Source organism: Miscanthus floridulus, chromosome 13, assembly GCF_019320115.1.
Source record: "Miscanthus floridulus cultivar M001 chromosome 13, ASM1932011v1, whole genome shotgun sequence".
NCBI classification, from domain to species: Eukaryota; Viridiplantae; Streptophyta; class Magnoliopsida; order Poales; family Poaceae; genus Miscanthus; species Miscanthus floridulus.
Window position 1 is genome coordinate 30,016,785 of NC_089592.1, and position 13,813 is coordinate 30,030,597.

At 44.4% G+C, this 13,813-nt stretch overlaps 2 protein-coding genes across 5 annotated transcripts; both read right to left on the bottom strand.

Moving 5' to 3' along the window:
* Nucleotides 1–224: 224 nt before the first annotated feature.
* On the bottom strand, nucleotides 225–4,445 carry LOC136499280 (NEDD8-specific protease 1-like). The gene is made up of 2 exons (XM_066494995.1): nucleotides 4,142–4,445; nucleotides 225–1,306 (listed from the first exon to the last, which is right to left on the bottom strand). The coding sequence occupies exon 2, from the start codon at nucleotides 1,244–1,246 to the stop codon at nucleotides 482–484; it is 765 nt and encodes a 254-aa protein (XP_066351092.1). The 5' UTR covers nucleotides 1,247–1,306; nucleotides 4,142–4,445; the 3' UTR covers nucleotides 225–481.
* A 3,619-nt stretch (nucleotides 4,446–8,064) lies between these two features.
* Nucleotides 8,065–13,124, bottom strand: LOC136500496 (uncharacterized). Of its 4 annotated transcripts, none has more exons than XM_066495856.1 (4): nucleotides 12,766–13,124; nucleotides 9,716–9,779; nucleotides 8,619–8,735; nucleotides 8,065–8,517 (listed from the first exon to the last, which is right to left on the bottom strand). In XM_066495856.1, the coding sequence occupies exons 3-4, from the start codon at nucleotides 8,713–8,715 to the stop codon at nucleotides 8,291–8,293; spliced, it is 324 nt and encodes a 107-aa protein (XP_066351953.1). In that variant the 5' UTR covers nucleotides 8,716–8,735; nucleotides 9,716–9,779; nucleotides 12,766–13,124; the 3' UTR covers nucleotides 8,065–8,290. The 4 variants fall into 4 exon arrangements, with proteins under 4 accessions (XP_066351953.1, XP_066351952.1, XP_066351950.1 ...); XM_066495855.1 differs by having other exon boundaries at nucleotides 8,619–8,788; nucleotides 8,823–9,779; XM_066495853.1 differs by lacking the exon at nucleotides 9,716–9,779.
* Between the last annotated feature and the right edge of the window lie 689 nt (nucleotides 13,125–13,813).

Below are 13,813 nucleotides of genomic sequence, written 5' to 3' on the forward strand. Positions count from 1 at the left end.
TAAAGTACAAATTGAACATAATAGATCTCAGGTAAAACAGGTTCAAGATTCCCTAGTTCAACACCATCTGTTTCCTGGATGATGTACTAGAAACTTGCATGTTTTGCAACATAATATCATATTGAGTGAAACGTTTGAGTAAGAGGGACATGTGAAAGTACATGTAATTTAGCTCTCGAATTCTAAAATTCTAGTGAAGAAGTTTCAAGAAATCACACATGAACTGCTCGACCAACCATTTTTCTCTCTTATCAAGCTCTCAAGTGTCATCCAAATTCCAAACACACAAAGAAATACATGTATATGCAGTGGCCTAGTAACCAAACTCCAAATGTATAGAACTTCAGCACCAATCCAGCCAAAACACCTGTAATGTAGTTCTCAAATCCTGAACTGAATTCCAGTGAGCAAAGACCTTGATTAAGATCAAGAAGAGGCACCAGATTTGAGAAATCTCTACCAGCAACTAATCTACTGCCTATCATTGTAATGACCCTGGGTCAGTGTCGCCCTTGGATGTGGAATTGGCCTTGGCCTTCTCCTGGATGAGAGTGTTGATTAGCTGCAGCAAGTCTGCCCTCATGGCCTTGACGCTGTGGGCGTCCACCTCCCTCCTCACCGCCTGGAACCAATCGCCTTCCCGGTGATCGTGGCCATTGTTCCACCAGGCGCACAAAGCCCTGGCAATGGCCATGACATAGACACCGCAGTCATAGCCATTGGTCTGCCTCGGGGTGGGCCCCTCGATGAGCGGAACAGTGTCCCTCTTGGAATCGCTGCCTGGCAGCAGGGGGCGGAGTGCGTCGGCGAGGCGGGCAGCGACGGGGAGGTTGGGCGCGCCAGGGAGGCTGTCGTGGTGGACAAAGCGGGGCGCGGAGGGGCTAGTGGCATTGTTAAGGATGAGGAGGGTCCAGTGGGAACCACCCTCAGCGATGGAGGCATCAGGGTTGTCGTTGACAGGGAGCAGCACGAGGCGGCGGGAAGCGAGACGGAGCGGGTCAGCGACGGCGGCGACAGCGGCCGAGTCAGGGAGGTTGGAGAGGAGGTAGGGGATGGAGGGCGGGAGCAAGAGGAGGTCGTCGTCGTCCTGGAGGCTGGCAGAGAGGTGTGCGAAGTAGAAGGCGATGATGCGGTCGTTGATGAAGCACGGCCCACGAAGGATTGCAAGGTCGGAGCGGATGAGCACCACGTCACTGTGGGTGAGCACCCGCTCCTCTCCCTCCTTGGAGTTGGAACCAGAGCCCATTGCCGTCGCCGCCACCGCCGCTTGCTGGCTGCTTGTGCTGGACGCGTGGACCGCAGTAGCCTGTGCATTTGCAAATTAGTTCTTGAGAAAATATACAAATCGCTCCAAGTGCCAAGAGTCTTGTAAATAAATAATTTCTGAATAGCTGTAGGGCTGAAAATGGAACGGACTTCCATCAACAGCGCGGCGCCGTTTGGAGTGTTACTAGTGGGTACTAGTCAGTGAGACACACGGCACAGCACCTATTGACTCATCAATACAGTGATGAGGAACGCAGCTTTGTGCTAATTTGCATTGTCATCAGCATTATGCCATGTGTTACTAAAAATTGCCAATACGGATTTAATGTAACTGTACAGCTCTGGTGTCACAGCTATATATGCCTACCAATTCCCTCAATAATAATTCAACCGAGGACTATGTTTCATTACCAAAGTTCCACCTCATACATGGTTACCCTTTTCTGCATAAATTTGTTTTAATGATAGAATCATAGCATAGCTTGATCCTAGTAGACTTATATATGTCAACCTTACCCATATTATCACAAGCCTTCTGACTAATTGCTTACATATGTTGGCCCGCTCGAAGCCAATCCAAAATTTCCATGGGGCGTAGCTTAGTTGGACATTAAGGAACATAGCTAACCTCTATTATATACCAATGTATATGGTATATACGAGTCTATTGTAGGGGAGATTTCTGTTTTTGTGGTGTGCTGGCACCTGGAAATCTAACGTATGGTGTACACAAAGATGACTATTACTTTGGAAATCAGCAGAAAAATGGTGATCTAGTGGAAACATATATGAGTTGGAGTTGGAAATTGAAATCTATATCTATATAACCTATATAGATGGAACCCACTAAGGGTCATTTACTCCTATTTCTCTGCAACCACGTTGATCCACGTCATCTCTTTTATTTTTCACCATTGGATCATGAGTAAGGCTGGATAACGAGCCGGCTCGGCTCGTTTCGGCTCGGCTCGGCTCGTTCTGGCTCGTTAAGATAACGAGCTAGCTCGGCTCGGCTCGTTATCCTAATGAGCCAGAAAGCCAGCTCGGCTCGGCTCATTAAAAGCTCGAGCTGGCTCGTTAAGCTCGCGAGCCAGGTATAAAAAATACACAAAATATAATATTTGCATTTATCTAAAGTTTGAGAATAATAATAATACAAAAGAAATGAATCTAACAACCTTAAATCGAATAAAAAAATTAATATGCGCTAATATATATACAAGTATAATAAAATACTATAGTATTCATGCATCTAACTACCTTAAATGATACTTTTTTTCTTAGAAGCTTGGCTCGTTTAGCTCGCGAGCGGCTCACGAGCTGGCTCGAGTTGGCTCGTTATAGCTAACGAGCTAAAATCTTGGCTCGGCTCGGCTCATTATCTTAACGAGCCGAGCCGAGTCGAGCCAGCCACGAGCCGAGCGAGCTAACGAGCTTCGAGTTTTTTGTCCAGCCTTAATCATGAGCTTGAAGGGCGGGCCTGGTGCAAGCGATAGAGTCTTACCGCCTGTGACCGGAAGGTCCCGGGTTCGAGTCGCGGTCTCCTTGCATTGCACAGGCGAGGGTAAGGCTTGCCACTAGCACCCTTCCCCAGACCCCGCACAGAGCGGGAGCTGTTGCACTGGGTACGCCCTTTATTGGATCATGAGCTTCCAACATATCTGTCCACCCAAATGGTAGGCAGCCAACCATCACCCAATACAGGCAATGGTTCACTTCTGCTGGCTGTTACTATACTTAATTTCTCTCATTAACCTTTTGTGCGTGCCATATGACTCTTTGTTTCATCTCCCAACAGGCAGTGCATGCTGCCCATAATTTTAATAACAGATCAGGCCATAAGACCTGAGATGTAAAATGTGCATGCGTTCCTTCCTCCAACAGGTAGTGCCACTCTACTCGCCTCACACAGAATTGAGAATAGTTCCCACTCTGACCCATCAACGTCTCGCTTTAGTGATTAACTACCCTTACCATTTATCCACTTGCTCACCTGTTCTTTCAATAACTCATTCAATTAATCATGCAAGATAATCAGCAGCCAACGCAAGCATGGGCTCCTCCAAAACTATAACTGGCGGAACGTGGAGGATGGCATTGAGTAGCCAAAACGGTGGGAGAAGCGGCTGGTCATATAAATTGTGCAGCTTCAACAACACAAGCTCACGCACGCTCTTTCCTTTCCCGCCACTGGAAGCATGCTGATACTGCAGGCGGTGATTCTCTGAAAGCAAACACCGTGCTCCTGTATGCACTAGACACTGATGCCCACATCTACTAGGCAAGTTCTTTGTCACTCTCCCCTCATCTATAAATGGTTCCCTTAAATTGTGTGCAGGATTTCAATCAGAGTTTCTTCATCTTGCTAAAATCAGCTTCAAGTAATGAAGTAAACCAATCATAGTGGGTTTCTCTTTGAAGTAGAAATGATGCAAAAATTTATCTATTTGGCATATATTAATCAGTCAACGAAGAAGATGCGTCAACGATTTCTGCAACTGGCCTGATATAGTTCTGAGTGCGTGTAATGGGTAATTATCTTAGATGTAGTGCCTAATATAGTTTGAGTGTCTGTAATAGCTAATTATATTTCGATGTCACTTCAGCCAATGTATATTTGAAACATTAGCGATTTGCATGGCTACCCACTATTTCTAACTATAAAAACACAACGCTTCAAACATCACAAAACCTAAATGATCATACGGTGCTATATATTTGCTTTTTTCCAATGTAATATAAAATTTCTCTGCATATTCCGCAGCAACACGCGGAGAATTGACCTAGTATTAGAGTATTATTAGAGACTAATACTACTACTACAATTGGAACTGAAAACTGAAGTATGCGAGTAGCAGAGACTAGAGAGAAAGACCTCGAATTGGAGCTGGAGCAGCCTAGCAGACCGAATCTCCTGGATCCTAGCACTGAGACCGGACCGGCGGAAGCCCGGAACCCGGACGGCGCAAGGCAGCCGGGTCCGAGGCAGTTCGTTCCTCACGCCAAAGCCCAACCGCGCGAGCGGTGGTGCCGCCGGCCTTGCCCCTTGCCCGGCCGGCTCTCAATCCGCCCGAGGCCCCGCGAGCGCTTGATCTGGCGGGCTCAACCAGGGCGGACGGATCCGAGCGACGCGGCACTCCGGAGGTCAGCGCCTGGACGAACTGAGTCAACGAGCGCAAGGCTCGGTCAGTAGTTCCGCTGGTGTCGTCGGTGTGTTCTAGTTGGGTACTTGGGCCTTGATGTTCCTGGGCCAGATTACTGGGCTACTTGGGTTCCTGGACCACAATTAGGCCGTGGCAACAAATTAACATATCGGCCGTTTTTACAGCCCATGTCCAAGGCCACTCCAGGAACACAGCACACACCATCACCGCCCACCGAAAATCATCGGTGGCTTTGGTCTCTATATGGCAAGGTCATCCTTTAGACGTTCTGAATGCTTTTAAATTTGATTTCAAACTAAAACTTAATTTTGAGCTAAGATTTGGATTTCACTGGAGCACATATATGTTGAATTTTCCTCTCCAGCCTAACAAGCGAGCCCACTGCTCATCAGCTAGGTAGAATTTTCAGGACAAAAATATGTTGAAATAACAAAGGAAATCTCTCACCATGCAGGTCCTTGAGCTCGGAATCTTGGTGCATTCAGTGATAATTGGATTGTCCTTAGGTGCATCTGTAAGGTCATCCACCATTAGGCCTCTTGTTGGTGCCCTTAGCTTCCATCAATTCTTTGAAGGCATTGGTTTGGGTAGTTCCATTGTGCAGGTATATGCTTGGAGCCTTGGACCATAACCTACAATACCTGAATGGCTGAATTATCACAATCTCATTGAAAAAACTAACCATTCTCTATGCTTCTGCTTCACTAAAATAATGAGAAGCTACAGCTTTTATGGAAAAGACATTCTTATAACTCAGCATGTCAGAAAATTTATACCAAGTGCCCTTTTGGCAGAATGGGAGGATAAACAAGAGGGAAGGAAAAAAAGAGAAGTACAAAGTTGAAATGGGACACTCTTGGACAGCAACATGACACACTACAAGTACAAACTATTGCAAATCAATTTTTATAGTAATAATAAAAAGCACATAATGTATCCCAACACTGATTAACAACCAATTATTGAAGACACGTGTTAGTATGTTACGGAAACGAAATCAAATAAATCTCAAACTTTTTTGAGCGAGAAAAAAAAACTTTTACCAATTACTCCATGCAAGAAGCAAACCCTAGTAACGAAATGTTAGCATTTATTCAATAAAGAAAATAAATGGACATGAAGAAGAAAGAATTAACCTCATATTGTGCTTCATATCAACAAAAAAGCTAACATCCTCTGGCTCTCATTCCTCCCTGCAGGCAAATTTCAAGTTGAGGGCTACCGTCATGGTGGCAAGTTTTTTCTCCCTGACTGCACCCATTGGTATTGCATTAGGGATTGCAATTTCATCTAGCTACAATGGCCATAGCACTACAGTCTTCATCGCTGAAGGAGTGTTCAACTCAGCCTCGGCAAGAATTTTGATCTACATGTCATTAGTCTTTTTTTTTCTCGAATACGTAAAAGATTTACGTATCATTGTAATTAAGAAGAAGAGTTTAATTATACAAACGACGTGCTTCAGACGAGCCCCTCAGAGGTCTTACAGCCATAGGTCGGACCGTCCTAGCAAACAACTCCAAGCTTCGATATATGGGATCTTCTGGCCACAGATTTCAATAACCCCAAACTACAGACGAATACAAAGCTTCAGCTGATGACATATCTTGCACTTTTCTTAGGTGCAGGGATGATATCCATGCTTGCTATATGGGATCTTCGGACCATCAGAGGATGGCTAGAGTTGAAGACATAATTTTATTTGTCCAAGAGTTCTCCATTTTCTCAAATAAGATGTGCTTGGTGAAGGGCTCATCACATTAATCCACAAGTTCTGCATTCCCCATACAATATAGCCTTAGATGGTCCTTTTGTACTTCAGGATGTGAGACTACATGATTCGTCATTCGTTAGCATAGTCCAATACCCTAAACCTATGTTAGTCATTAACTGTGGTCCTGTCCTGAACTTTCAGTCGTAAAGACAGACTTGAGCCCATTCTATCATACAATCAACCAATCTGTATCTTTAGCTTATCTAAATAACCAGAAGAAACATATGACCAGAGAGATACAAACTACAAAGGTCATGGATATATGCAGGAAAATCAACAGTAGTACACTCTTGTGAGAAAGACACGTTTAAAAAATACTGACTGAAATGCTACTAGAAGTAATCCACCTTTGTCCTATGTTGAGATAAATCCTCATAGAAGATTGACATCCTTTAGAAAGAATGCCAAATTAACCAAAAAATAGGCTTTAAGAGTTTAGATGTCCTTCGTAAGTTTTAGTGATGTATACATATACTTAGTTGTGATAAGCTTCTTGGACAGGAGGTTCTTTGCTTATGTGCATCTTCTAAAGTCTTCAGTCTTTCCCTTACTCTCCTGTATATGTGCCCATTTAGGCTATTGAACAGAATAATGCAGCATTTTCAACAAAATCACATCTATCCTATAATAAAGTTTACATGTTGCATAAAGGTTGCTATGGGTCAAAAAAAAAAAGATGCAGCAGCAATTGACGATCATACCAACTTCCACATGTAATTGGTTGCATTGAATTAACAAGTTGGACCAGAGCTAACAAAGGAGAAAAAATTGTTAGCTCTGTGCCATCGAGTACCTGAAGAAGAGCTATCAGACAAGGACGTTGTCCGGCGCGAAGATGCTGCTCGAGAAACTAGACCGTGACAGGCTGCTGTGCAACCTGTTCAGCACGAAGTAGTATGATGATCTCCAGCTGAAGCGGCTAGCGGTACTGAAAGTGATGGTCCTTTTTGCGGCAGAGCGGTGGACAGAGAGTGCTTGGTGTTGTAATTTTGCTGGCTAATGTGTGTGTGTGTCAAGCAGTTCGTTCGTTAGCTTCCTAACCATGGTTGAATACCCAGCAGTCCTGTCTTAATGCTAATAAAATCTCTTCAGGCAAAGATGATTTGCACACTTGTGTTGTGATTGTTTATCATCTGTGACTCTGTACTTTCACTCAGCAATTCTTCCAATCTTTCAAATAAGTGGTTGACATAATGAAAGCTATATTCAGTGTCAACCTTGTTAGCTCTGAGTTCAAACAGCTGTGCTGTCAAATTAATCTTGCACGGTCGAACCTTTGCTTTGTGGATTAAAAAAAAAAATCCAACATGTCCTTGAGGCTTAGAATCTGTTTTTAAACTGCTGATTGTGTTATCATTGCCAACTAACATCAGTTTGTGTGGATGTGCAGTCGGTCAGTTAGCCATGATGGTTGAGCTGGTAATCCAAATCACGCCTTTGGATGCAAATGATCGAGTTATGCATGAACAAGACCACAAGACCAATCTGGTGGATCAGAGAAAAGTAAATGGCCAGCTGACAGTGACAAATGCAGTGGTGGAGTTGAACTTGAGTATGATGCTACTGCTGAAGGAGGTGAGATCAGAAGTAGGTTTTGGTTTTGTCATGTCCTGGTTTATGTATTTTATTGAACATGTCAAATAAATCTTGGTGGCAATAGCATGCATCAAAACTATAAATTCATTGTACTATTTGAGATTCGATGTTCATAATTGTGCACATCAAAACATGAATTATATTCTAATAATTGTTCATGATTGGTAAAAAGTCTTGTAATATTCATGATTTGATTGGCTACAAACAAAATATCGTGAAAATCATGCTTGAAGTATTGTATTTTTTAATAGTACAACACATGTATAAACTTAAATTATAACATTATTTTTTTTCCCATTCCAACGCATGGGCATGATCCTAGTAGGTACAAAAGGTTCAACTCCATATTGCTTCACATAACCATAACTGTCAATATTTACAGCAAAATCATGAAATTTATAAAAGGTTCGGTCTTGATGGTGTAGCATAACTATTCCTCCTAAATAACAAACACTAAACATACACAAGACCCAAGTCAACATGCTACAGCTTATTCAACCTTTCCCTTCCTGTTGGAATCATCACTCACTTGAGAGGATGTTGGCAGGTTGATACTCGCTTTGGCGTTCGCCAGGAAGGTGGGATCTGGCTGTGGCTCCTGGTGTGGAGTCTCCTTCATCGCCATGAATATGTAAAAGCCAATCACCAGATTAACTGATATGACAGCCAGGAACCCGCTGGCAAGTGTCTGCGCTGAGGATGACATCTGACTCACACCTGAAAATTAAGAAAAAAAAATTATCATTACCAAATAAAATTTATGTACTCCGTAGATGGAGTATACCATGCAGTGATGAGAACAGGAACAACAGCCAAACCTGGAAACACCTGGTAGTAGAACCCATATATGATCGCAACTGGGGCCATCCACATCACCATGGATGTAACCGCAAACTTTGTGATCACTCCTGACATCGCTTCTCCTGATGGGTATGCTGAAACCAACGTACAGATATCCGTAGTTCAGCTAGAGCACAAAGAGAGAGAAAGAGAGAGAGAGAGAGAGAGAGAGAGAGAGAGAGAGAGAGAGAGAGAGAGAGTAAACGGCTTTTAGCACGCACAAAGCAAGCAACTCAGTAAAGTGTATGGATGGATTGGAGCGTACATCTCAGCCAGAAAGATTTGGACTAGATCATTCGTAGCAAAGAAGGGATCTCACGAAACAGTCTAGAGGATTTCTTAACAACACTACGAGCATAAAATTCTATGGCATGCAATCCATATTTATTAAAACCAATTAAACCTGAAGGATGCCCAATGTTTTTGTTTTGGAACAAGATCATTACATACCATAGTCTAGTTTCTATTCATAGTGGCACTTAATCAAGATCCTTTACAAATTATATGGTTTTTCCTATACCCTTAATTATCTTACTTAGCACCACCTTAACAGAATTTTATGTCAAGTGCCAACTTAGACCTACTTCCATGCATCATTCAGAAAATGCTGTAAATAACAGCTCCATAGGCATTTGCGTTTGATAGTACAGCTGCAAATGCCACATAGTCACAACGGCCAACAAAATTATAAACAATGAACATAAAGCCGTACCAGTTTACAAACAATAAACATAATGCTCCATGGATTCAAAAGAATCTTAATGACTAAGTCATATAAATTTGTTATTCTAAATAGCTCAGAAAAGTAGGTTTCTTCTCAAAAGGATTTGTTCGATGAAACTCATAAAGACCGCAAATAAACTAAATCAAGGAATGGAACTAAACAATATATAAATATTTTACATACATGGTACACCCATGAGGCCATGACCATATGCATGACACAAAACATCTAGGTGGCTCACTCCAATACAACTCTAAATATTATTACTGTACCAGAGAAAAAAAAGCATGGGAATAGTAGGAAAAAATTGCAAAGAGAAGTCAAATTGACAGAGTATATTTAGATTCATACTTGCAAAGTTGAAATAAAAAAAGAGAGCTAACACTTGGTCACACTATCCCTTGATGTTTCCCTGCTGCAAGGATATATGAAAAAAGAGAAGCTAAGTTGAGAGCTCGAGAATTCAATTCTTCAAAGCTGGACAAATCTGCAAATAGGGTCATTGTTTGGTCCACTTCAAAGAATAGGAAAGATTCAGCACAAGCTCAAGCTGCCCCATCGCCTATAACCGCCCCATCACTTACAAGCTTATGCTTAAATACCTTTCCGAAACATTCTGAATGTATTGAGTAACTTGAAGGTGGCATAGTTTGTTCCCTTACTTTAGCTTGTAAGCCAAGGTGAGAAAACCTTTGAAAAATGCAGCACTGAAAGCTTGCGGTTATTATCTGTCTACGCTGCAGTTTCTATGCTATGGACACATTATTTATACCTTTCGATAACACCTTATTTCTTTTGGGCAAATTAACTTCTGAGAATTCATTCAACGCTTATTTTAATGTAGGATCTACATCTTGATATATCTGGGAGATGCATGCCTGACTACATATTGCCAACTACCTTACCTAAGGTTCCTAACTACATGCCATTGTTGAGAAAAATATAAAGGGAAATTATCGTCTTCCTGATAAGGGTTTAGACATTGTCATCTTTGTTGCACCTTCTTTGCACTCCCTAAACCTGTGCGAGTGTTCTATTCTCACTTTATCTGGAATCGATATTATTGCTTTTCGAGAGAATTTTATATAAATGGCTAAACAAATGTGGAGGCTATGCCAATTCTTTGTGGTCTACAGAAGACTAATGGTCTAGAGGTTCAAATATGAAGTAGCTAGCATTTGCTGGTTGCTTGTAAGTCTTGACAACTTCCTACTAAGGCAATAGTTTCCTTTCTCAACCATCAGTACCATAGTTATCCTAGTATATTACTATTATGCAATTATAAAAAGGCAACATGGAGCTGCATTTCTGACTTGCTATATAAATGTAGGAAACTTACCTCATCTTCCATCAAGGCTATTCTTCCTTGGACCTCCACAACTTGAATAGGCTGTGCGACTCAACAATGAGGTATCTTCGAAATGGTTGTAGGCTACTAAGGAAACTAAAGCTTAGAAGTTTTTTTTTCAATCAAGTTCCAAGGAAGAAATATCCATTTTTTAGTGCAGCCTGAACTAAACCATTTATATATAATTGATCAGATGAGATTCATTTTTTTTTCAAACATCCTCGGCTAATGTTCCATGAAACCAAAAAAATCTTAATAACTAAACTGTGAGTTGGGGAATTCAGTTTTCTAACAGTATTGGACAACACTTGTTAGCAATAATTCAAGATGTTACTCTGCAACCACTAAGTTCTAGAATGAGGGTCACAAAGGGATAAAATGTTTCCTCTTTGGTTGGTTTAAATGAGGCTAGAAAGGCATATGGCAGAACTGCACTGTAAATTTACCTATAACACTATATGTCTGTCAGCCAGCAACTGCTTTCAACTCTCGATTCTCAGTCACTATACCATATAACATCATAGGCTATGTAAAATCAACCTAGCAGCTCCTAGATAGTTGTGACATGATCATGTTATGAGTGAGAAGATAGGTACACCAAATTGCTCATACATCTCAACCATGAAATCAGAACGAATTAATAACCCGTCTGGAGTTTAAATCAATCTGAACAACACATCAGCACCCCTCCCCGACACCACCTAAACAAACAAGGGAAAATTGATTCTATAGCACCAAAAGAACTCCACTTCCGTAAAATACCATTGAACGACGTTCGTCACGTAAAATACCACTGAAAGACACACCGTTACCTCTATCTAGCATTCTATCACGGTGGGATAGCAACGTCGTGAAATCCACCTCCAAATGCCTGAAAGATGCTGGGTCCTGGTCCTCCCCTGTTCGATGTGGAGCGCCAGCACTAGCTCATGCTCCTCCTCACTGCCAACGGCGGATGCTAGGCGGAATTCCAAAGTTGTCGCCGGGTCGCACGAGATAGCCGTCGAGGAGTGCGGCAAGCTGGTTACAAGCGAGACACGGTGCGGCGAGTGCGGAGTGGCAGCGACAACAACGACCTAGCTCGCCGGCCGACATGGGTAAGGACAGACCTCCGGAGGAGGCGGCCAAGGCCAAGAATTCGGCGCTGGCGCTGCCGTCGTTTGCCAGTGTTCATGCACGCGGACCCGGTGCTCATGGTGCTGGGCCTGGTGGGCGTAATAGGCGACGGCATGTCCACGTCCGTGACGCTCTTTATCACCAGCCGCATCTTCAACTTCCTCTCCTCTCCTGCTTCTCGACTACCAGAACACGTGGAATCTCGTATTCTTGGCGCTCGGCAACTAGGTCATGGCGTTCCTAGGTGAGCCGGCCGGCGCTGCACACGCATGCACCCATGCCAATGCCGCCGGCGGCGGTTTGCTTGTGCACGCATGTTGGGGGCTTGGCGGAGCGGCATGCACCATGCTGATAATTGTGGTCCACGAGTGTGGTCGGCCTCGCGCTCGAGGCGGCCCGTGCGGTGGCGTCGTCCTTGGGCTAGGGGCGCACGCAGGGGGTCGCTGCCAGCCATGGCAGTGAGGGCCAAGAGGCAGCGCAGCGCTCGTTCAGGTGCAGCTGGTGTCCGTTTTCGGCATGCACCACATGCAGAGCTCGCACCCGTGGCGATGAGCCCAGCACCGTGGAGGACCAGGAGTAGGGCCCAGCGTTTGTTTCTATCAGGCGTTTGGAGGTGGATTTCACGACGTTGCTGTGCCACTGTGACAGAATGCTAGATAGAGGTAACGGTGCTGTCTTGCAGTGGTATTTTACGTGACGAACGTCTTTCAACGGTATTTTACGAAAGTGGAGTTCTGTGCTATAGAATCAATTTTCCCAGACAAACAAGGCATCAATTCCTCCAAACAACACTAAAGATACGACCGATTTGGATAAGATTGCAACCACATAATGCCACCAACGAGAGATCAACCGCCATGAAAGCATCTACAAATCTAAGCTCGGAAACACTGAATTAATCAAGCGAGAGCAAGGAGGAGGGGGATGAGGTCATCACCAGAACTGTAGATCCGAAGCTTGGACTTACTGCCGCTGTGGCCAGGAAGCGTGACCTGGAACTTGCCGCCGCCGCTGGACCGTGAGCTCGTCCTCGAGCAGCGCGACTTGTCGCCGCCGTAGCCCGGGCAGGGCGACCTAGAACTTGCCGACTCTGCTGGACCGTGCGCTCAGCCGCGAGCAGTGCGCGCTCGGTCAGCAGGAACTCGCAGCAGGCGCACGCCCCGGGAAGTCCTGCGGCACCTCGAGGCGGAGGGAGGGGAAGCGGTGGGGGCGCTGCGAGGCAGGCGGTGCGGTGGACGGGGAAGGAGACGCAAGAAGAGATGCTGCTGCTCCGTCTCGAATGGGCCAAAAGTTGCTTTTGGGTCCCACTCCCACTGACATCACACCTTCCCGAGTTTCCGGTGTTCGGCGCTGTGCACAGGCTGAATCAGATACACAAACCAACACGAAAAGAAAAAAGAAAAACAAATTGTAAACCCTCTGCTTCAATGTAAGAGTAATAATTAGTACAGCATGTGTAAAATTCATACAGCTTGGAAACGCTGTGACAGTACTGGCTGAAGAGAAACATTGGCACCGCTCTGCTTGGTGTATTTCTGCAAGAAACAGATGTTTCAATCTGAGCGACAAGTGCGAACAAGTCTTAACAGTAGGTGAGTCCATATGAACACGTGTGTTTCTTGGTTGGTTGGCACATGAATTTTTTAGCCACAAGATGAAGAATGGAACACCCGATCTGTGCTGGTTGCTTTGTGTCTCTGTCATGTGGGATCTGGATGTCGGCGCCACTGTTTAATATTTGGGAGTCACGCCTGTCAAATTTCCCCCTTTCCCCCATTGTCTTGTCCGACACTCTCCCGACCTCTTCGCTCCGCCCCTTCCCTCCGACGCTCTCTGATAGGAGAGGCGACCTCGCCGCTCCGCCCCTCCCCTCCGACGCTCTCGGAGAGGCGATCTCGTCCGGCCCTTTGTCCGCCCGCAGGTGAGTATTCTTCTCTCCCTCCCTCCTCCTCTATCGCATCTGTCTCCTCCCAAATCCTTCAATC